The 23,343-nt window shown below is 55.9% G+C and overlaps 1 protein-coding gene across 7 annotated transcripts; it reads left to right on the forward strand.

Annotated features, from left to right (window-relative positions):
- The first annotated feature begins 21 nt into the window (after positions 1–21).
- Positions 22–23,039, forward strand: SMPD4 (sphingomyelin phosphodiesterase 4). Of its 7 annotated transcripts, none has more exons than XM_040461532.1 (20): positions 22–179; positions 2,461–2,544; positions 4,001–4,087; positions 5,196–5,338; positions 5,492–5,567; positions 6,160–6,268; positions 6,377–6,429; positions 6,944–7,095; positions 9,016–9,148; positions 10,701–10,772; positions 14,055–14,141; positions 16,700–16,845; positions 17,633–17,723; positions 18,371–18,471; positions 19,067–19,230; positions 19,727–19,932; positions 20,542–20,775; positions 20,982–21,113; positions 21,310–21,438; positions 21,553–21,882. In XM_040461532.1, the coding sequence occupies exons 1-20, from the start codon at positions 105–107 to the stop codon at positions 21,880–21,882; spliced, it is 2,604 nt and encodes an 867-aa protein (XP_040317466.1). In that variant the 5' UTR covers positions 22–104. The 7 variants fall into 7 exon arrangements, with proteins under 7 accessions (XP_040317466.1, XP_040317468.1, XP_040317467.1 ...); XM_040461533.1 differs by lacking the exon at positions 22–179 and adding an exon at positions 279–420; XM_040461535.1 differs by lacking the exon at positions 22–179 and adding an exon at positions 475–769.
- Positions 23,040–23,343: the final 304 nt, after the last annotated feature.

Here is a 23,343-nt window from a genome sequence, read left to right on the forward strand (position 1 = left end):
CGCCGGCCTTCACTTTGCGCACGCGCCCTTTGAGGTAACTGCTCGCGGAGGTAGCGGTGCGTTTCCCGCCAGGCCAGGGGAGGCGTGACGCCAAGCGCAGCTTGATGACGACATTTCGGCGCCGGGTAGCCGAATGGCGGTCTCCGTCCCTTAGGCGGGCGACTTTATGGGTCCCACAGGTGAGTGGTTGGGGCCGCGTGCGGGACGGCCCCCGCGTTCCGGCCCCCCCCCCCCTTCCGGACCTCCGCCTAAGTCATTTCCGTTTCTACGCGAGCCGCAGGCCTTAGGCCCGGCGCCGGTAGCTCTGCCCCCGGCCGGGCGGGCAGGCTGGGAAGCCAAGGGCTCGGCTGTGCGCTCATGCCGTCTTCCTGGGCTGCGCACTCGTGCCACCTTCTCGCGCGCCTCGCACACCCGGTCCTGGTGGGTGCTTGGTTAACGTTCGTTGACGGGTTGGCGGAAGGGAGAGATTCAAGTTAAAGTTGAGCCTTGGGCTCCACAGGCTGTGTGGGAGGAAGAGCCGGGTGTGGATTCTCGCCTGACTCTTCCTCCCTGTGTGGACCGACCTTTGTGAGCCTCAGTTTCGTCTTCTGTAATATGGAGCTCCCATGCTCACTTAACAGCATACTTGTGAGCATACTCTGGGAACATACTCTGCTTCTCAGAGCGCAACCAAAGGGAGGCCTTGGCAGTAGTGTGATTTGCTTGGAATGACTGGCGACGCCTCTCTGAGAAGAAACCCCAACAGGATCCGAAGCAGCCATTGAAGCAAGTGGGTGTAAAGTGGCGGATGAAGGGAACACTTGGTACACAGCGGAGAACGGTGTGATGGACGAGCCAGGCTGTGGCAGCGTTAGAGAACAGGGCAGACGAGACACTGCCCTCTCTTGGAAATACTCCTTGTTTTGGTGCCTCTGGGCCTCAGTTCTTAAGCTGCTGCCTATGCAGGCTTCGTCTAAGAAGGAGGTGCTTCCACCTCATCATCTCTAAAGCTCTGCCCTTTGCAAACAGGCCAAGATTTTACGCTGCTTTGATCCTTCTGCTTTGGTCATCTTAATCAGTGTTCTCCCGGCCACTTGGTTCAGGAGCAAAGTGTTTACATTTTCCCTGAAACTGAATTTGATAGCGGGTGCCTGGATGGCTCGGTTGGGCTTGATGGATTGATCACTCGTGGTTTTGGCTCTGGTCACGGTCTTGCTGTTCATGGGTTCAAGTGCAGAGCTTGCTTGGGATTCTCTCTCTCTCTCTCCCTCCCTCCCCCTCCTCTGCTCATGTGCTCTCTCTAAATAAATAAATAACCATTTAAGAAAGACACCTGAATTTGAGAGCTAATATCAAGAATTGAAGAAAACCTGGAAGATGCTTATATTGCCAAGAAGCAGAGATGCACATCTCCCCTCAACTCCACTGCCTCACAGCCTCCTTGCATCTAGTCTTTCTCCATCCACATACGCTTTCATTTGCCACCTCAGCACCTTTACTCTTGCTGTGGGCACAGCTGTGCCAGGAAAGCCATCATCAGTGGGACTCGGCAGGCTCCCTTCCTGTTCAAGTCTGGATATTTTCCGTTTCTGACCTGGATGGTCAGAGAGAAGGGAATCTAAAGAGTTGCTCCTGATTTTCTGATGGCTTGTTCGAAAGCTTCCTCCAGCTTGCTCATCCCCTCCATTCATCCTCATAGAGCACAGGTGACATTCGGGAGATTCACCCACCTGTCTCTGTGGGAGATGTGTTAGGAGATGAGTATATTAGAGTCTTGGCTCTGCTGAGTGAGGGCAAGTGAGTTACCTCCTCTCTGCTGCTAGTTCTTTATCTGTATTGGCCCAGCAGATTGTTGTGAGGAAGTATAGTCTGTTCTTGCTTAACAGACTTAGCAGCTTAAGACTGCGTCCATTTATTATCTCACAGTTCTATAGTCAAGTCCAGGAGGGCTTGGCTGGATTCTCTGCTTAGGATATCACAAGACTGAAATCAAGGTGTTGGTTGGCTTTGCTGTTACCTAGAGGCTCTCAGGAAAAATCTTTCCAAGCTTCTTCGAGTTGCTGGCAGAATCCACTTCCTTCGGGCTGCAGAACTAAGGTCCCCATTTCCTTACTGGCTGGCAATGGGAACTGCTCCATATCTTAGGGTCCGCCCACTTGAGACTTCAATTGTATCTGCAGAATTCCTTCACAGGACCTGCATGAGCATTTGGTTGAATCGTGGAGGGCTATCTTTAAAATTCTGCCTACCACTGAGTATTAAATGAGGAAATACGTGGAGGGTCCTTGGCACCAGGCGTGCCACACAGCAAGCGCTGTACAAGCTTTACAGATTCGCCACTGCGAACTCGGCTCTGAAGCTGGCCACCACGTACTGCATCAGAACAGCGTTTTTGTAAAACGTGAAACTTGGCAGCGCAGGCTGTGCTGTAGTATAGTGTCGTGTGGCAGGTGTTGAGATTTCGCCTTGGTTTTTTCACAGTGGTTTCCTAAGGTGGCCGTTTTCAACGTTCCCCAGGAGGCTGCTATGGCGTTCCCTCACCTGCAGCAGCCCAGCTTCCTCCTGGTAAGTGTCAGTTGCCCGCGTGAGGGTCAGTGAGATGATGGTTCTACAGCTGAGGGACTTGAGAGTCCTATCCACTGACTTGAACTTTGCACTGGTGGTTTTCTGAGGGGCATGTGAGGAAAAGAACGTTGGACTTGGGATTAGAATCCTTAGACCTGGCTCTGCCCCCTAATGGTGTAGGACCTTGGGTTTACTCAACCTCTGAGCCCTGTTTTTCTTATCTACAAGAGGAGCTTCTTACCTACAAGATAAGTTGATTCACATGCCATTTTTACTGCTTCCTGAGGTCTGGGGAGGAGCACGGGAAAGGACATACATCAGAATTTTCATGTCTTGTAAACCTTTACACATTTATGGGATATTCTAATAATCGTACTGTCATCCCTGGACAATGGAGGGGCAGGGACCCTGCTGTGCTGGGGGCAACCAGGACTGTACTCGAAGTATTAAACATGACACCAAGAAGTTAGGTGTGAGGCAGATATCAGTGGTGAGGATTCCTAATTTCAGGTCCCAGAAGATACTTCTCGTAAACATTTATTCAGAAGGACATCCTTCCATGGTGCACCCTCTAGAGCCAACAGATGCAGTGCCTCTGGCATCGAGTGGGTAGAGACCAGGCATGCTGCTAACCTACCCACCCTCCGTGGCTGCAACAGCCCAGGTTTCCACCTCTGACTGAGACACCACCTTCATTTAGAGGTGGCTAAGGCCTTAGGTATCCTTGGGCAAAGCTCCCTTGGTTCACATTCCGATATTTTCTCCTGATCTTAATCCATACCCCATGACCTTGGGTAGATTTCCTTCATTCTTGTCCTGAATTTCCTAGCCTGTCCATCACCTTCATGATTAGTGTCAACATTTGGTTAAAGCTATCTATCATTTCTCACCTGCGTGCCTCGTTTCTTAAGATAGTGAGTTTAGTTGGTTTGTTACCTACTGAATAAAGGGTAGCTTGGTTAAGAGGCCTTCTGTCACTCTCATTTTGCTGGGCATCCTCACTGATGATCACAGTGGGGTCATCACAGGGGGTCGTCACATGGGAAATTTCCAGTTCACGTGTATACACTCAGTGAGTACCCTGTGGTCTCTGAGGGGTGTCCTACGCATAAGCATCCTCTTCTGGTTGTGGGACTGACCCTGGAGCTGACCCCCTGCTTATGGATTGTGTGAAGTCACCTCGGTCAGGCAAATGTGCAGTTCTCTGCTATAAGTGGGGATGCCTGACAGAGGGTGCAGGGAAGAAGCCTGAGAGCCGGCGATGTAGAGAGCCAAGGCGTCTCCTAGTCGTGTCCTTTAGGCCACTGACACAGGCACGAGGTGCCGGGGAACCAGGCCGGTGGTATGTCTGACTCCTGCCTATCATTTGGATTTGTGTTTTGATTCGAGCCAGGATAACCGCAGAAGCCACCAAGTGAATATGCTCATGATCTTTTTGGTTTGTTCTATCTTCTAGGCTAGCCTGAAAGCTGACTCTGTAAATAAGCCTTTTGCACAGCGGTGCCAAGACTTGGTTAAAGTCATTGAGGATTTTCCAGCAAAGGTACAGCTGTGCTAGCATCTCCTTGGGGCATGTCTCATACTCGTTGAAAAACATTTTTTTTTAAGTTTATTTATTTATTTTGAGAGAGAGAGAGAGAGAGAGGGAGACAGAAAGAATATCCCAAGCAGACTCTGTGCTGTCCAGGCAGAGCCCTGTGCAGGGCTTGATCCTGTGAACTGTGAGATCATGACCTGAGTGGAAATCAAGAGCCAGATGCCTAACCGACTGAGCCACCAGGCGCCCCTGAAAAATGTTCTTATATAAGCCCCTGATTCCTACCTCTGAGCATTGCCCTGGACAGAGGCTTGACCCAGTATTGTAACTGTCGCGTGTATGGACACATTTAAACATGTCAGCGTGTAGGCCAGGGGTTCTCAGCCACAGGTGCTTCTGTCCTGCATGGGATACTTAGCGCCGTCTGGAGACATTTTTGGTTGTCACACAGGGGAGAGTGCTACTGGCATCAAGTGGGTAGGGACCAAGTGTGCTAGTAAGTATTCCCAAATGCACAGGACAATCCCCACCCCAACAAGGAAGCATCCAGCTCAAAAAGATGGAGAAACCCTGATGAAAATACTGAAAAGATACATTTATTTTTTTTTATTTTTTTTTATTTATTTATTTTTTTCCAACGTTTATTTATTTTTGGGACAGAGAGAGACAGAGCATGAACGGGGGAGGGGCAGAGAGAGAGGGAGACACAGAATCGGAAACAGGCTCCGGGCTCTGAGCCATCAGTCCAGAGCCTGACGCGGGGCTCGAACTCACGGACCGCGAGATCGTGACCTGGCTGAAGTCGGACGCTTAACCGACTGCGCCACCCAGGCGCCCCAAGATACATTTAAATCACACCCAGAATTATCAAATAGTAGTGTAAGCCCAGGCAGCTGGCCTGGACAAGGATTCTCACCGATGATCAGAAGAATGTCATCAGGGGTGGTCAGTGACTCCAGAAATTTCCAGTTCATGTATACACACTCCATGAACAAGGTGGGCAGTTTGTGGCACGGGGCTGGACTGGGTGGGAGGCTCACGTGGCATGGAGCCCGGCAGTGGGCACCGGTCCTCAGCAAGCCTGCCCGCAGCCTCCCCTGCACACCCATTTCAGGAGCTGCACGCCATCTTCCCGTGGCTGGTAGAGAGCATTTTCGGCAGCCTGGACGGTGTCCTCGTTGGCTGGAACCTCCGCTGCTTACAGGGGCGAGTGAGCCCTGTGGAGTACAGCATTGCAATGGAGTTTCTAGACCCCGGGTAGGTAGGTTTGTCACCCGAGAGGGGCCGGATGTTTCCTCATGGTCATCCCATTCTTGAAGCACTGAATTTCTCAAAACTCAGAAAAAACCGTCAAAGCAAGATGGTTTGCAGTTCGTTGCCCTGTTTTTGTTGTTTTAATTTCGTCTCCAGTGGCCCAATGATGAAGCTGGTTTATAAGCTCCAGGCCGAAGACTATAAGTTTGACTTTCCGGTTTCCTACCTGCCTGTAAGTAAGCCGTGGGGTGAGAGCCGTGCTCGGGCAGAGCACCCTGCACAGCGGCTGCGGCCGTGGGGGAGGCGGGCAGGGCTTGAGGGGCTGCGGCAGTGGGCACGGCACCATGGTGTCTGCTCGGGGCCCAGGGGGCGTGGCACATAGAACTTCAGTGGCTACTTTTTTTAAAGATCGTTCCAAACTCTGCCCATGGGGAAGGCGCCACACTCCTGGTTTGTACCTGGCTGAGTGGCAGGCAGGGCCATGTGACCAGTTGCTGTTTTTCTGAGTCTCCGGTCCAGGGGGCAGAATTAAGGGATGACTTGTTCAGGGGGTTTGAGGAGCAAAGAAGACGGGGAACATCAAGTGCTTGACAAGGCTCAGAAACTCAAACAGCTGCTGCCCTTGCTGTTTGCGGGTGTTCCTGAGGATGGCGTGAACAATTCTGAGTGGAGGCCCTCTTGCTCTGGTGCTACCCAGAGGACGGCACCACTCCCCCAGGCAGGGTCTGAGTGCCTGTGGCCTCCACCGCACCCCTCCCAAAGGCTGCGCTGCATGGGGCGCCCTGCCAGAGCCTGTCCACAAGCCCAACACGCTCTCTCCGCAGGGCCCCGTGAAGGCATCCATCCAGGAGCGCGTGCTCCCCGACAGCCCCCTGTACCACAACAAGGTCCAGTTCCCCCCGACGGGGGGCCTCGGCCTGAACCTGGCCCTCAGTATCCTTTGTCAGTCCCCCAGGGGTGGGGAGGCCATGGGTGGCCAAGACGTAATGCTGAGGGTGGTCCAACAACCCCTGCCCGTTTGCCCCCTGACACTGCCGTCAGATCCGTTCGAGTACTACATGTTCTTCTTTGCGTTGAGCCTCATCACTCAAAAGGTACGAAAGGGATGCCCCTAAGCAGCTCTTTACCAAAGCCCCCGTGAAGGGAGGGGGCTGTGGCCTAGGACTTTCTTTCTCTTCCGTCTCCACCTCATTTCTCCAGCTCCTCCTTTGCATCCTCCTCCAGCCTTCGCCCTTCAGGCCATTCTCACTTAGTGAGGATGACAGGCTGGTGGGCGGATTTGACAGGTCATGTGGGGTGACCCGGGTGCCTCGAGTGGTAGTCGGGAAGGCTTCCCACAGGAAGTGCTTACTGGGCATGGGCGCAGGGCAGAGGTGCCCCGGAAGTTTGCTGTACGTCATCTTCCCATGTGCCGAGAGGGACTGTGGGGTCTAGCCCCCTGTGGTGGGAACTTTGCTCCTGGCACTGCCCAAGGTGCTTGTGTTCGGGCCCTTGGGATATGGCCCATGTCCCAGGGCTCATGTGCAGTGATTTGAGCCCTGCAGTTGCTGGGGTTAGCAGCCAGGGTGGCACCCAGAGCTACACACCAATGCAGATTTGCTTTTCCAGCCACTCCCTGGGACTCTCCACATACGAACTTCAGACTGTGCCTATTTCATCCTCGTGGACAGATACCTGTCATGGTTCCTGCCCACAGAAGGCAGTGTGCTCCCCGCACTCTCCTCCAGTCCTGGGGGGCCCAACCCCTCGCCCGCTCCCAGGTAAGGCTCTCTGGTTGCCCTGGCCCTTGGCCTGGAGCGGCCCAGTCCTGTGGCTAGCCTTTAAGGCCTGGTTCTTCCATGAGGGGGTGGCCTGGTCAGCGGGCATTGCTCATAGGGACAGTAGTGCCACTCTTTGTTCATGGTGTCCCAACTTTTCTTATGCCTGAGATCTCAACCCCAGCTGCCCTAGCACAGAGTGGAGAGGAGGGTAAAGGAGGACATCTGTGTGGGTTTTCAGTGATTAGGTCCTGTGGCCACAAGGACGAGGGCTGGCTTTGGTCTGGGAGCGGGCTGGGTTCTGCCCACAGCAGCCCTCCCCACATGTGCATCCAAGCCCCACACTGAAGCGGTGTGTGGCCAGGGCTGACTGATGGCTAGTACTAGGCAGGTGGTGCTGGAGAGAAAGGGGCTGTGGGCAGGCCACAGCAGGGCTGACATGTGGAGGAATAAGAACAGGAAGAATGTGTGTAGGCTGCAGGACCAGGTCTTGGCCTGAGCCAGAGGCCCTGGGGCAAAAAGCCTTTCGTGCCAGTCCAAGGCTGGGCTGTGGCTAGACCGTGCAGGACGGGAGTGTACAGCCAGCCTCAACTCGAGGGTGAACTGAGGCCTTGGCGGGGTGCGTTTAGCCAGTGGCTCATTGGCCGCCTCTCCCCAGGAGACGCTCCTGACCTGGGAGCTGCCAGCTGTGCTCCTCACCCTCCTCAGTCTTGCTGGTGTGCCTTCTTCCCTGGGAGGCAGGTTCAGGCCCACCCCACATCTGCTGACATGTGCCGTGCTGTGACCCAGACCTCACATGTGTGCACAGATGTGCCCAAGGAGGGGGGATTGAAAAGAGGAGGTGGGGGCACGGAGGTGGGGAGAGGCTGCTCCGGCATCAGTAATGCTGCGGCCAAGAAGGACCAGGGCTGGCCAGGTTCACACCCTCTCAGAGGCAGGTTTCTCTGGGCCCGATTTTGTTGGCTTGTTTTAACATAGAATTTCAGACTTCTAGAAAACTTGCCACAATAACAAAAAACTTTCATAAGTCCTTCACCTACGTTTCTGAGTCATTTCATTCTTTATCTGTATGTGTTTTTTCCTGGGCCATTTGAGTAAGTTATAAATGCAATGCCTGTTCCCTCTTAATGTCTTGGAGTGTATTTCCTAAGAGCCAGTGCATTCTCCTACACAGCCTCCTGCACTTCTATCCAAGTCAGGGAATTAATATTGCTACCCGGCTGCCATCTAATCCTCAAACCCCATTCGGGCTGCACTGTCTACCCCACTAATGTTTGCCACCTGGCTGGGATCTGGGGGAGGGTCACTCTCTGTGTGTGGTTGGCTCTGGTCCCCCTCCAGTCTGGAACACTCTCTCAGTCTTTCCCTGGTTCCTGACCTCAACACCTTTGAAGCGTGCAGCCTGGAGGTGTGCAGAATGCCCTTATCTTAAGTTCTCTGGTATTTCCTAGTGATTAGACCCAGCAGCCCGTGGAGTCTGTGTGCTTGCAACATTGTCTTGTTCGCTGGGCCAAGGGGGTGTTGGCCAGGTTTTCCTACCATAAAATTAAATGGGTCCTTTGTGCCTAAATTAATTAACAAAAGGGATTTGTTGGGAAGATCTACTGAGACTCTGTAATTATCAGTGGCGTTCGTGTCCCTTGACGATCGTCAGCCAAATCAGTTATTAATTGGTTGGTTGGTTGCCAGAGGATAGCTGTCTGGTTTCATCCTATAGTTATCAGTGGGCATTCTGTGGTAGGAAAGACTTTTCTTCCTGTCTGTTGATTGTGTGTATCAATATGGATTTGTATGGATTTGGGGGTCGTTCTATGATTCAACAAGTGGTAATGGTTACTGTTGCCAGTGATGTTGATGTTGAGATTGCCCCTGGTTGTGCCAGCAGGATCCCCTAACGAAGGCCTTTTCCTGTGTCTCCCTCAGAACACCAACCATGCCCTTCGCTTCTTATGGCCTCCACCACACCAGCCTCCTAAAGCGACACATCTCTCATCAGACATCTGTGAATGCAGACCCTGCCTCCCATGAGATCTGGAGGTCAGAAACTCTGCTTCAGGTGAGCGCGAGGAGGCTCTTCTCATCTTCTGTTTCAAAATAAACTGCCTGGCCACCTTCCACCCCCAGGGGCAGAGGCCTAAAGACTGTCCTCAGCCTGAAAGTGGTTCTGAATTGTTGGTGTTCTCCTGCTGTGGCGTGTGGGAATCAGACTAGAAGAAACGTGCCCATGTGTCTAACCTGTATGTCATTGGTAGTATTTTTCATCCCAGCGTCCCCTTTCCAAAGACTTTTGTCTTTCTCATGGTAATATGAGCGCTGCTCAGTTTCCATTGGATCCGTGTAAAAGCTTTCCCCACCTTCGACATTTTCAACCTGTTCCCACGTTGCTGGAGATGTTTCCTGTGATCACCATCATTTGGATATTAAACCCCTGCCCCAGTAGCGTTTTTGTTGTTGTTGTTTGGTTTTGTTTGTTTGTTTTATTTTAGGGAGAGAGCGCATGCACACGAGCAGGGGAAAGGGGCAGAGGGGGCGCAAGAGAGAATCTTAAGCAGGCCCCATTCTCAGCGCAGAGCCTGACACAGGGCTTGATCTCATGATTCGTGAGATCATGACCTGAGCCGAAATCAAGAGTCCAATGCTTAACCAACTGAGTCACACAGGTGCCCCAGAGTTCAATAATGTTCTGTCATGTGGATATTCCCCTTTTTGTGTTTCTGTTCATCTATGGATGGCCACTTGGGTTGTTAGCACATTTTAGCTATTGTGAATAGCTGTTTCTACATGGATGTACAGATATCTCTTAGAGACTCTGATTTCGGTTCTCTGGGGTATATACCCTGAAGGGGAACTGCCGGGTCATATGATAGTTCTATTTAATACTTTAAGGAGCCGCCATACCATTCTCCACAGGGGCTGTACCATTTTATATTCCTGTCAGCGGTGCACGACCTTACCAATGCCCGTCATTTTCTGTCTTTTACTATAGCCATCCTCATGGATGTGAGGTGGTGTCTCCCTGTGGTTTTGATTTGCACCTCCCCCATGGTTGATGATTTGAGTATCTATTCACGTCCTTATCGGCCATTGGTACGTCCTTGGCGAAATGTCTGTTCAAGTCCTTTGCCCATTTTTGAATTGAGTGGCTTTATTTTTTTGTGGTTGAGTTTTAGGAGTTGTCTTTCTATTCTGGGTATCCGTTCTTTATCACATACACGATTTGTAAATACTTTCCCCCATCCTGTGGGTGACCTTTGTCTGTGGATAATGTCTTCTGACGTGCAAACTGTTTTTGAATTTTCATCAAGTCCAATTTGTCTGGTTTCTTTTGTTGCCTGTGCTTTTAGAGCTAGAAATCATAGCCCCAGTCCAGTGTCCTGAAGCTTTCTGCCCACAGTTTTTGCTAAGAGTTTTAAGTCTTAGCTCTTACATGTATGCCTTTCATCCATTCTGAGTTATTTATTATTCATGGTGTGAAGTAAAGGTCCAGCTTTATTCTTTTGCATGTAGATATCCAGTTTTCCCAACACCGTTGGTTGAAAAGAACTGCCCCTGGAATGGCTGTGATACCTAAGATGGAAACCGTTTGACCATCCAGTGCTCTCTTGCAGGTTTTTGTTGAAATGTGGCTTCATCATTATTCCTTGGAGATGTACCAAAAAATGCAGTCCCCTCACGCCAAGGTAGGTTGCCACACTTCTTCATCCCCTCTGCTCTGGCCCTGGTGTGCCTGGTCCACCTGCTGCTTCTTGTCCTTGATCTCAGCTCGTTGTCAAGGGCTGGATGGTGGGAAGCAGAAACTCACCATCACCCCTTACTCTGATGCCGGACGGCAGGTGGGTTTCATTCTGGGGTGGGCTTGCACCCTGCGGGCTGGAGGCCTGTCCTCTCTGGGGTCCTCCCCATGCTATTTCCAGAGCCCCCTCCCTGGCAGCCGGAATGGCTGAGGTTGTGGTGCTCGTGCTCTGGGGCCAGGAGAGGTGCGGATGCCTCTGGGAGTCACATCCGGGCCTGTTCCCTCTGCTATCACAGCGTCTCCTGCTTTCCTGCTGAGGTGGCACCCGGCCGACTTCGCTCACCTTGGTGCCCGTACTGCCTTCCACCTCCTCCAGAGCATTGGCAGGCAGCCCTTTCTGCAGTGGGTGGGATCTGATGCCTCCCTGCATGCAGCCTGGCCTGTCTCCTCCTCTTTTTCCCCTCTCTTCCCTCACAGGGCAGCATGCTCATTTGCAGAGGCGTGAAGGCAGCTGTGTCCCTGGAACGTTCCCAGGGCCGGCAGCCTACTGGACTCGTCAGAGGACAACAGCTCTGTTCGCCTCTTATTAGGCAGGGTGGGCACCTAGGTTCACGCTCCATGAAACCACCTGAAACGTGTGAACTGGGGCCTGTAACCAACTGTGTGATCTGTGGCTTCTGTGCACTTCTGTGTTTGCTCCTCAGACTTTGCTTTTGTCAACGCCAGACAGAATTCTTGAGAGATTCCTTACGAATTAACACTCTGTAGGCTAAAATTCACGAGGGTGGCCTGTGACCTTCCCTCTGTGATTCCGGCAAGTGGTGGTGGTTCTGCAAAGTGTTGGCAACCAGTTCTGCTTCTCTGCTGCCCTTCTGAGTACCCGTTTGGGGAGCAGCCCCCACCCACTGCTCTCTTAAAGTGCAGAGTGACCCAAATCTCTGTCCTTGACATCACAGGGAACAGAGGGAAAGCCAGAACTCTGTCTTGGGCCTCTGGCGTTACTAAGTGCTTGCACTGCCATTGCTGCTTCCACAGTGGACTGGCTGCATGTTCCTGGCTGGTGCACGGGGGTCAGGGGCCAGGCTTCCCCCTAGGGCCCTGGGGGCTCACTCAGCCCCTGTGCATGTGGCTTTTGCAGAGGCCGGGGCTGCTTTGCTGCATTGCCTTCCCATCTGCTCGTTCTGTCTTCTGAGCCAGGGGGAGCACATTCACTGTCATTTTTAGCAGATCTGCCAGTCACAGAGGTCCTCTAGGTTGTCCCCTGTGAGGATCCCGAGCCCTATACGAGGGAGGAGGGTGGGCCGTCCCTGCCGGAGCAGGGGAGCCTTCCCCTTCTTCCTCGCGTTTGCTTCCTCTTGGCCAGACCACAGGGCGGGGGAGAGCTGCTCAGAATGACTGGTAGTCAGGGGGCGACTGGGAAGCCCCCACCAGGTACCCATTGAGGTGTTTAGTTGTGTTTTGTTGTGTTCTGTTTTGTTTTGTTTCCTATTTGTCTTTGCCTCCTATTGAGGCTGAAAGCAAAACCTAAGAAAACCTGGTGTGTGGGAAGGGGAGAAGGACAGCCATGGAGGTCTGCTTCACCTGAGGCTCCTTACCATTTACCCAGGCCTGTGCTGTACCGTTTGGAAATCCTAGCCTTGGGGTCAGTTTTCCTGATGTGAAAGATGCAGGAAACGCAGCTCTGAGAGGTCCCATGGTGCTTCCATGCCTAGCCTGGGTCCGGAGTGTATGCTCGCTCCTTACAGCCCGGGCCTCTGCTCTGCCTCAGCTTACTGGGCAGGGAGGGCTTCAGGAGAGTCAGATGGTCGGTAGAGACCGCATATTCCTGCAGGACACTGTGGGGCCTGCACTGTGTTCCTGCAGGCTGGGTAGACCCCCAACAGGGGAACCATGTGCTCCCTGATTCCTCACTGAGCGCTGTCGCTGAGCCCGGGTCTGGCCCAGAGGAAGGCCATGAAGGGCAGACACCTCCTTGCTGTGCTGCTTCCTGCCCCTGCTCTGCGCGTCTGTGGCTGTGCCTGTCTCCTCGAGGTCTGGCACACGCATTCTGACCTCTCCCGTGTGAAGCATGGTACGCGGTGGGAGGCATGGCCCTCCCAGGGCAGGATGTGTGCCAGGGCCGGCTCTGGGTTGTGCTTGGCTAAAGGGGACTGCTTTAGCAGGCCTTGTCGCTGCAGCGGGGCAGGGCAGAGGTGGGGTAGGGGTGGACAGCTTAAGCCAGCTCTGCTGTCATCCCCCATGGCCCAGGCTGTCCCAGCCTCAGGGTTCCAGCTGCCCCTGGGTGTGTGTGGCCATGACCAGGTTCTTGGGGCCCGTCGGGACTGATGGAGGGCTCTGTGTGTCTGGAGTTGGGGAGTCCTGGTGAGGTACGAGAGGTGGGTCTCCCAGGATTCGAACCCATGAGTGTTCACGTTACCTTTAACGATTTCGGGAATGTGGGGTGTGGAAGGTGTCAGGCCTGGTGAGCTAAACCTTGCTTGCCTCTGTGCCACCCTGGGAATCAGCCCCATTCAGGAGGGGTCGCTGATTGGATCTTTGACACCTAGGAACTGATCTCATCATATATCAGTTTGGTAACTTTCTTCTTGGGACAACACAGGGAAGTCCAATAAGTTCCAAATTTTTCTTTCTTGAGCAAAGAGGTCTCCATCTGGAACTAGCTCCTCAAAAATTTCTCTTCTGAGCCTCGGGGCCTTCAGGGCCTTGGTGGCCATCAGTGTGTCCCAGCAAGACTCCTGGGATCCTGGTGGGCTCCAGTGTGCACACGCTGCACACAGAGCATTCAGGGTTGGGGGAGATCAGGACCCTATGGAAGGAAAGTGAGTCAGGCTGACCTCAGGGAGCTGGAGAGAACTTCAGGCCCCAGAGACATGAAGGAGGCTGCCCAAGTGACCTTGAGGGTCTGTCTGTCCCTCTGCCTGGCAGGTGGAAGAGCACCCCTTGGGCCTGGCTCTAGTCTGCCCACCAGGAAGGGCTCCGTCTGGGCGGCTGAGAGGGGGGTGTCCCATTGGTCTGAGGCTGCTGGGCTGTGATTGTTTGGATTGTCACTGACGTGCTTTTGTTTTTGTTTTTGTTTTTGTTTTTGTTTTTTGTTTTCTCTCCTTACTTCTGGGCTCACTTTTGTCTTTCTCTCCCTGCTGTCCCCTCCCCGGTCTCTCCCCTCCTGTCCCCTGCCCTGTCCTCTGCCCTCCCTGCCTGTTCTTGGCTTCTCTGTTTTGTTGTCTCTCAGCTGGAGGTTCTGCACTACCGACTCAGTGTCTCCAGCGCCCTCCACAGCCCTGCCCAACCCAGCCTCCGGGCCCTCCACGCCTACCAAGTACTGGCCGCTCTCATATTGTTTTGTTTCACCCCTGCCCTGTGGTGTGAGCCATGGAGCGCGTGGCAGTGCAGTGGTAAAGCGAGGGTCCGGCCGGGGGCCAACTGGGGTGATTCAGGCCAATTCCAAGCAGAGTGAGGCCAGTGTGTGTTGGGGATGGTGGCAGGCATCCGTCTTTAGCCTGGCTCAGCCCTTAGCTTGGTAGACTAGCCCGGGTTTGGGGTGTGGGGCCACCAGATCTGCCGGGCCAAGCCCCAAGCCAGTTGGAATGTGGTAGGCTCTTGGGAGTTGGTGACTTCTGTGCTTGGCCCTGGGTTGAGGGAGCGGAAACAGTGTGGCCTTCGCAGTGGCCTGACTCACCTGGCTTTGCGGACCTGGTACCTAGGAACTGACTGAGCCCAGGGAAGCCCCAAGGCTCATGGTGGCATGGTCTGTCAATCCCAAGCCTGTGTGAGGCCAAGGGGCAGGGAGGACAAGGGCTTCGTCCCCTAGCCTGGAGAGGCTGTTGGTCCTTGAGCATGCTGGGGCCTGGCCTCTTGTGGACTTTTGTGCTCCCACAGAGGTAGGCGAGAGCAAGAGAGGGCCTCACGGAGACTGGTCTGCTTTAGGCAGAGATGACCAGTGTGGAGGGATTTGAAGTCTTGAGGTCGGTAGATGGAGTGCAGGACTACAGGCTGTTTCAGGGCAGATGGAGTCTGGTAGTTCATGGATTCGTGAGATGAATGTCAGGAAGTTTGGGCAGAAAGCATGCATCTAGATCCCATGCTCGAGGCCAGGGGTCTGTCCAGTTCCCCCTCAGTGGGAGCACACCGCATTTAACCTGATATTTGAGCACAAGATAAGAAATCACGTTTGCTGGGATGGGGTGGTGAGTGCGCACAGGGTTCCCACTCAGAAGCAGCAGCCACAGGGAAGAGGAAAGAGAATGCTCCAGAAGGGCCAGCAGGGGCGGGTTTAGCACAGAAGTGGTACCACTCCAGCGTGTGTTGGGGAAGGGCTCACTTGGCCAAGAGCAGCATCCCTGGAGAAAAGTGCACAGCAGGAGGGGTAAGAGCCCTCCCCCCACCCACCATGGGAAGGGTTGCTGAGCTGAGAAGGGCTGGGCCCAGTGAGAAATGCCACTGGCTTTGGGAAAGTGTCCCTAACGGCCACGCGGGTGGAGGAGGCCCACTTACAGCAGCGGTGGCTGGATTCCTGTGGGGATTTGGCTCTCGAGGGTGGGGGGGGGGCGGGGGGTGAGAAGGAAGGTTTGGCTTCTGTCCAGAGGGAAGATAGCCCAAGGAGCTTCCCGGTTCAGTGCAAATGCTCTGTCCTCCGCTAGGGAGATGGTGGGTGGGTCGGCGAGCGGCCAGGAATGAGAAAGGGGGAGGCTCCTGGGGGGAGTCACAGCCTGGCAACAGTGCCCTCTGATCCTCCGTTACTGTGAAAATATCTTACGTTTTTTTTGTTGTTCAAATGATGCAAGTTCAGCGCTTAAGCTTACAGATAAGCAGAAGAAAATCTCCTCCTGAAGCCCCGTAGCTTCCCCCGCAGTCTTATCGAGTCGTGTGGTGTGTTGCCTAGGCCTGTGGAGACAGATCCATGGCAAGGAGAGCGGAGAAGGCAGTGCCGCGGGCAGTGGTGGGGCTGTGACTGGGTGCCCGGGCTGTGCCAGGAGGCACGGCTTGTGCCAGCCTCAATGTTGCGCGGGATTTGGACTAGGCTGCCAAAAGCTCTATCGAGGTTGTGGGGGTCCCAGAGGCCTGGGGGGTGAGTGTGGGGAGAGGAGCGCGTCCGGGCACCCCAGAGCTGGGAGCCGGAGGCAGCGTATCCTGCCGGTGCCATCCTCTGCCACTCTGGAGACTCCATCCTGTATTCCGTCACACAAGAGCCAGCAGACAGGCTTTCCTCTCGGGGCTGGGTCTTAAAGATCCTACCTGAACCTTGTGAATGAGAATTTCACCTGACAAGATAGAAAGCACTCTTGTCTTGTGCTGACGGCAGGGCTGTTAGCAATAGAGGAAGGGCCACCCTGCGCCAAGCCCCAGCTGGCTGTGTCCAGGACAGGAAGTGGATGGAAGGGTGAGGGTTACAGCAGGAGAAGGAATTTGGGAGTGTTTCTCCCTGAAAAAGGAAGCCATGGGCCCCAGCGAGCTGTCTTCATATACCTGGGAGGCAGGCAGGAGACCCTGAGTCCGGATCCAGGGTGGGATACTGGCCTGCCTTGCCCCCTGCTCCTCCTCTGGCTGGCCAGGAGTTGGGGGGGACCCCTGAGGACTTGGCCGGGCAGCAGTGACCCGAGTCAACCGCAGAGGGTGCAAGAAGCGGTTGGAAGCACACAGGGAAGCATTCAGGTCTGCTTTAGCAAAGCCGTCCCGCCCTGCCTTGCGTGCTCTTAGCGGGTCTCAGAGCTGGCATGCGAGGTCTATCTGCTGCGTGCCAGGCCCAGGGAGGGCCCTGTGGGTGGCCCACACATCCTGTTGGGGAGAAGTGGTCCTGGGCGGGACATACACGGCCAGGCCTGGGGGCCCCACCCTGGGACCAGTCTGGGTCCTGACACAGCTCCCCCTCAACCTCAGGAGTCGTTCACACCCACGGAGGAGCACGTGTTGGTGGTGCGCCTGCTGCTAAAGCATCTGCACGCCTTTTCCAACAGCCTGAAGCCTGAGCAGGTCTCTCCCTCCACCCACTCTCACGCCACCAGTCCCCTGGAGGAGTTCAAACGGTGGGTACAGGGCATGCACAGGCCTCCCGTGTCCCTGGCTGCCACTGCCTCCTACTGCACATACTTGTTGCCCACAGTAACCTATCCTTAGGGCATGGGGTCGGCCTGTGAGGCGTCTGCAGGGTGGGGCAGGTGGGAAATCACCTTGACCCCTCCTGGGTCTGTTTCCCGACGCCTCCTCTGGCTCCACAGGCGGGTGGGGGCTGCCTGGCTGCCACGGCCTTTCCTTCCAGGCCTGCCGTCTTCAGCAGAAAGAGCCAGGCTGGCCAGAAAGAGGCCCCATCTTGTTGCCCTGTCTTGTCCCCTCCTCCCCAGTGTGGGCAGAGTGGAAGATCTACATTGACCGCACTCAGAATGCCCAGGAAAGCCGATGGGCTGGGAGTGCCTTCACTGCAAAGTGGCTCATTTGTCATGGGAGACTGAGCTCTGTGTTGCACCCTCCCCCTCCTCTTCCCCTCTGCTCCCCCAGTCCTTCTGTCAAAAGGGCCAGGACGGTGGCCTGACTCCTAGGCCAACTGGGGCCAGCAGAGCAGGTGACTTGTGTGTGGTGACCCAAGCAGAGGTGGTCACAGGAGCCATACTAGGTCAACCGCTTGTGTGCTGTGTGTCCTTGGGACATTCCCTAATCTCTCTGAACTTTGGTTTCTTTGTGAAAAATGGGGCCCAAAATAGGAGGCCTTGCCTTCAGGGGTGCCCAGTGTTCACCCCGGCAGAGCTGGCCCTTGGAACCGGGAGCCACTTGGCTCACCTATGAGGGGACCCTCTCCTCGCCTCCCCTCCCCTGCAGGGCCGCCGTCCCGAGGTTTGTCCAGCAGAAACTCTACCTTTTCCTGCAGCACTGCTTTGGCCACTGGCCCCTGGATGCGTCCTTCAGAGCCGTGAGTGTCAGCCCCATCTTGCTTTCTTTGTCTTTGCCCTCTGTGCCTGATGAGGGAGGTCCCGTGGGGCGGATGCAGGAAGGAATCAGCTATTGCCGCAGAGGGTCACATTGGTGGGTCACATTGTTCTGCTCATTTGAGTTTTCAGAGCCAACCCCCAGGTGCAGAAAAGCTGTCTGCCCTGACCTGGAACCCAGTGGGTCCACGCTGGGTGGGTTCCCAGCCCCACTGAGCCTCACAGGCTCCGCTCCCTCAGCTGGGGAAAGCACTCCTGTGTTCCACACGTTCCACACTCGCTTCCGAAGGGCTGGCACGAGGGTTACATATTCCTAAGGGTTAAAACTAATGTAACGTTGTGTGTCAGCTATCTGCAGATTAAAAAAATCATTTTAATTAAAGATGAAAAAAGAAACATCGTAGGGGATGCGGAGCTCCCTCCTGCTCCCTCTCGGAGTGGCGGGTGGGAAGAGGACGTGGTAACACCTCCAGGAGAACCGAAGCCCCACGGTTAGGATCACCCGCTGCTCACCTGAGCTGCCTGCCGGGAGCCGAGCTCCAGGCCACCCAAGGATCTGGACCAAAGCCCCAGCCCCACAGCCCAGCAGAATGCCAGCCTCCAGGCCCTCAGGGCACACGTGTCCCACCAGGTCCTGGAGATGTGGCTGAGCTACCTACAGCCCTGGAGGTATGCACCTGAGAAGCAGGCTCAGAGCAGCGACTGCCTGGCCCGGTGTGTGTCGGAGAGATGGTGAGCCCCGGCCCGTTGTCCTCCCTAGGGGGACCTGCTTCCAGGTGGGGCACGGGCCCCTCCCTCCTTGACTGTGCTTTGTTGTCTGGGCCCTGGGCTTGATCTCCCACAGAAACAGCTGGTGACTCCTCTGTGCTGTCCCCTTGCCGTTGACTGTCTCCCCTCAGATGTATGTTTGCAGTCGCCCCCAAGCACCCCCCGACCCGTCTTCACTAGCGTTCTGCACAGCAGCCACCACCGCCTCCCCTCCCGCCCTCACGGCCAACCCCCCAGCCTCCGCCAGCACCTCCTCTCCACGACTGCCTTCCTTGTGCTCTTCTGGTGCCCGGGCCAGCCTCTGCTGCGGAGGCTTTGGCCCTCTCGGGAAGGGCCGCATCCTACAGAGGATTGCGCCGTCTATAGGAGGCCTAGGTCTTCCCTGCCTCCCTTGTGCCTCCTCCCTTGCCCCCACCCCTGGTCCCTCAGCCACGATGAGGTCGTGGCAGGGGAGAACCTGGAACCCGAGGAAGAGAGCGCTAGTGAAGCGGGGGCATAGACTGGTGTAGTCCTGCCTCCAGTGGGAGTTCTGGGCCCTGATGCACTGCCTGGTCCCCAGGGCACCCTTTGTGCAAGAGAATCTGCTGATGTACACCAAGCTTTTTGTGGGCTTCCTGAGCCGCGCGCTCCGCACCGACCTGGTCAGCCCCAAGAACGCGCTCATGGTATTCCGAGTGGCCAAAGTCTTTGCCCAGCCCAACCTGGCTGAAATGATCCAGAAAGGTAAGCCCTCAGCCAGAGGGAAGCAGCACTTAGAGAGGGACCCACGGACCCTGCATGTGCCTCACGGGCTCGCGGTGGGCTGGCAGAGGTGCCACGGGGACTCCTGGTGCACGGTGGCGGGGTGGACGTCGGAGCCTAGCGGCATCCTGCCTTCCCTGTGGCACGCGTGCCGGGCAGGAGCTGCGGGGGTGCTGGGCGGGGGAAGCAGAGCTCAGAGCTGTGTCTCCCTGGTGACTCTTGGTGGCATCAGAAAGCAGTCTTGGCCCGTGTCGTGTCTTAGATGGCTTTATCGGGTGTTAGCTTCTCTGGTTTTCTTTTGTGCATGTCGGCCTTCCTGTTGAGACTGGTGGGGGCTCCGGGAACATTAGGAGTTGGGCCCCTGTGCCACTCGGTCCCTATCCCTCGGAAGCCTCAGCGGCACCCAGGAAGCCAGCCAGCGGCTACTGGCTGTTTGGTGCCATGGAAGCTGAAGCCAGAGTCGGGTTCTGCTTTCCAGGGGAACAGCTGTTCCTGGAGCCAGAACTCGTCATCCCACACCGCCAGCACCGACTCTTCACAGCTCCCACTTTCACTGGCAGCTTCCTGTCCTCGTGGCCCCCAGCCGTCACAGACGCCTCCTTCAAGGTGAAGAGCCACGTTTACAGCCTGGAGGGCCAGGACTGCAAGTACACCCCAATGTTTGGGCCCGAGGTCCGGACGCTGGTGAGTTGGGGCTCCCCCAGGCCACACGGCCGTCCCGAAGCCGTGGCAACAGCAGGGCCAGGGAGAGCACACGTGTTGTACGGAAGGAGGAAGGTTGGGTGTTGGTGGACGCCGCTGTACCTTGGCTTTTTTTCTTTTTTCAGTGCGGTCTACGTTTTTTCTGATGATAAAGGCAGCACTTGCTAGAAAGTTTTCACATTTAGAATATGGGCGTCTTGGGGGCGCCTGGTGGCTCAGTGAGTTAAGTGTCTGACTTTGGTTCAGGTCATGATCTCAGGGCTCCTGAGTTTGAGCCCCACATCGGACTCTGTGCTGACAACTGGAGCCTGGAGCCTGCTTTGGATTCTGTGTCTCCCTCTCTCTCTGCCCCTCCCCTGCTCACAGTCTGCCTCCGTGTCTCTCCAAAGGAAATACACACACACACGCGCGCGCACACACACACACACACACACACACACACACGTAGAATATGCACGTCTTAGTCTTGAAAGACCCTGGCCTCCTCCTGGCCTGCTGGGGGCCCCCAGGTCTGCCTGCCAGCCTGTTTGGTGGCTGGGTGACGTGCGGTGGCACCACCCGAGCTGGCTGACCTGCCCCCATGCCCCGCAGGTCTTGCGCCTGGCTCAGCTCATCACGCAGGCCAAGCAGACTGCCAAGTCCATCTCTGACCAGTGCGGGGAGAGCACGGCCGGCCGCCCCTTTCTGTCGTGGCTGGGCTTCTGCTCCACAGACACGAACAGCTCCTACGCAGCCAACGATCTGGATGAGATAGGGCAGGACAGTGTCCGCAAGACAGACGAGTACCTGGAGAAGGCCCTGGAGTACCTGTGCCAGATGTTCCGAGTACGAGCCGGGGGAGCTGTCCCCTTCCTGGCGTTCGGTCCCGCGGCCCTCATCCCCTGCCCAGCCCGTGCCCACGATGTCACGTCTGGGCCCCCTTGCTGTCGCCGTTAGAGGCCCAGGGGGGCCAGTCTCCTCCCTTCACCCCGAGAGTGAAGGCAGGTAGCAGGAAGCGGCACTGCCTCCTCACGGGGCTTCCTCCCTCACAGCTCAGCGAGGCTCAGCTCACCCAGCTCACGCTCGCCTTGGGGACAACTCAAGATGAGAATGGGAAGAAGCAGCTCCCAGACTGCGTCGTGGGGGAGGACGGGCTCATCCTCACGCCACTGGGCCGGTACCAGGTAAGGGCCACACCCCGGAGGGCTCCGCTCTCCTGGCGGCGTGGCCGTGGCTCCCGCTGGCCGAGCCTCCGAGCCCTGTTGTCCCGGCAGGCCCGGCAGCGGAGACCGCACTTGTGAGGCGTCGCAGAGGTGCGTTCGCAGGGCTGCTCGCACGGCCCAGGTTTCACCCGGGGCTCGCCTCCTTTGCTGCTTCTAGATCATCAATGGGCTGCGAAGGTTTGACATCGAGTACCAGGGTGACTCAGAGCTGCAGCCCATCCGGAGCTATGAGATCGCCAGCCTGGTCCGCGTGCTCTTCCGGCTGTCCTCCGCCATCAACCGCAGGGTGAGTGCACGCGGGAGGGCCGCCCCCGCCTCTGGTCCTGCCACCCTCGGGGAGAGGCCGGGGCAGCGTGCGGCCCTGCCCGTGCCCACTCCCCGTGCCTCTGTCTCTGCCCAGTTTGCAGGCCCGATGGCAGCCCTGTGTTCCCGTGCCGACTTCCTCGGCAGCTTTTGTCGGTACCACCTCACGGAGCCCGGGCTGGCAGACAGGCACCTGCTGAGCCCAGTGGCACGAGGGTGTGCGGCCCGCCGTCCCCGGGGCCCTAGGCTCAGCCTGCGCTTCCTGGGCAGCTACCGGACGCTGCTCTCGCTGCTTCTGGCCTTCTTCGTGGCCTCCCTGTTCTGTATTGGGCCCCTCCCTTGCGCCCTGCTCCTCGTGCTGGGCTACCTCCTCTACGCTGTGGCCATGACGCTGCTCACCGAGCGCAGCAAGCTGCACCATCTCTGACCTCAGGCCGGGTGCCGATGCAGGGCCGCCAGCGAGAGGCCCACACAGCCTCTCCCTCGAGCCTGAGAGGCCACCTCCGAGCTAGGGGGCCACTTGCCTGCAGCCACGGAGCCATGCCACGCGTAAGAGGAGATGAAACCGGAAGGGTGTGGTCCAGGCTTGCCGAGGAAGGGAGTGACATCAAAGGGCCTGTTAGTGTCACAGGACGGTGCCGGACCCAGCCACTCGGTCCTCCCTGCTTCCCTCAGCCACAGGCCCTGCAGTGAAATGGGCCTCCAGGCCTTTCTCCAATCTGACGCCCCAGGGTCTAGCTGTGCGAGGCCTGGGAGGCAGTGCTGCCCAGGAGGGGCTTCGCCATCCTTAAGGTTGGCAAGGTGGCGTGCCTCTCCTCTCCCTGCCGACAGCAGGACGGTCCCTCAGTGTCTGGTTCCAGAGAAGATTCCAAAACCCTAGAGGTTCCTGAGAAAGTTAGAGGATGGTTCTCTGATTCCTGACTTTAAACCTAGATTTTGCCATCGCATTTGGCAAAGTGAGGGTCACTCTTCACGCGTTGCCAGCAATTCTGGGGCTGGGCCCTACAGCTCCACTTTCTAGAAGAAAAGATCCTCCAGGAGCACAGATGCTCAGTGGGACAGTGCTTCACCTCTGGCTCCCTCCTGGCCCCCAAGCCATTAAGCACGTTGCTTGGTGGCAGCCCAGCATCACTGCCTCATCCGGGACAGGCTCGCTTGTCCCATGGGCAGAGGGGATGTGGCTGGGCCATGGGAGTTGGGCATCGTCTGGTGCTGCAACCAAAGATGGTCAAAGGCATTGTTTGTACCTTCAGTAGAATCGAGTGCAAAGACACTAACTTTTTGATGACATTTGAATGTTCATACTACACAGCAATTTCATGTTCTCTGTCGAGAGTCATCCCCACAGGGTCTCAAGCACATGCATTCATCTTACAGGGGACGCACCAGAGAGAACATCTCAACGACGATTTTAAACCAAACCTTTGTTTTGGGTGTTTTGGGTTTTTTTAAGTTTCCAAACGAAATGTTGAGCTTTGTACTTTGATGTGAACTCAGAATAATGGCATTCTGGGGCCTGCGACCAAAAAACAAACCAAGTTTGTAACTGACCGCAGATCTGAATAAAGCAGTTTTTGCTCCCGAGTCTTGTGGTCCCAGGGCTCAGCCTCCAGCGCGGTCGTCTGCACAGGTCTCCCAAACAGCTGGGGTTGGCAGAGACCACTGAGGGCACCATTGTCCTTCCCAGGGGGACGGTGGGTTTGTTTACAGCAGCAACAGACCAAGGCAGCCATAAACCCCTAAGTGGCCATGATGGGAGAGGGCAGGCCTCCGAGAGCTCTGGGAACCAGGCCCAGAGTTGGCCTCAGCCAGCATGGGCCCTGAACTGTATCTAAGCTGGGAGAATTTTTTTTAAGTTTTTACTTAGTAGAATCCCAAACAGGCTCAA

The sequence above is a fragment of the Herpailurus yagouaroundi genome, unplaced genomic scaffold, assembly GCF_014898765.1.
Source record: "Herpailurus yagouaroundi ecotype Mexico unplaced genomic scaffold, PumYag 278, whole genome shotgun sequence".
NCBI lineage: Eukaryota > Metazoa > Chordata > Mammalia > Carnivora > Felidae > Herpailurus > Herpailurus yagouaroundi.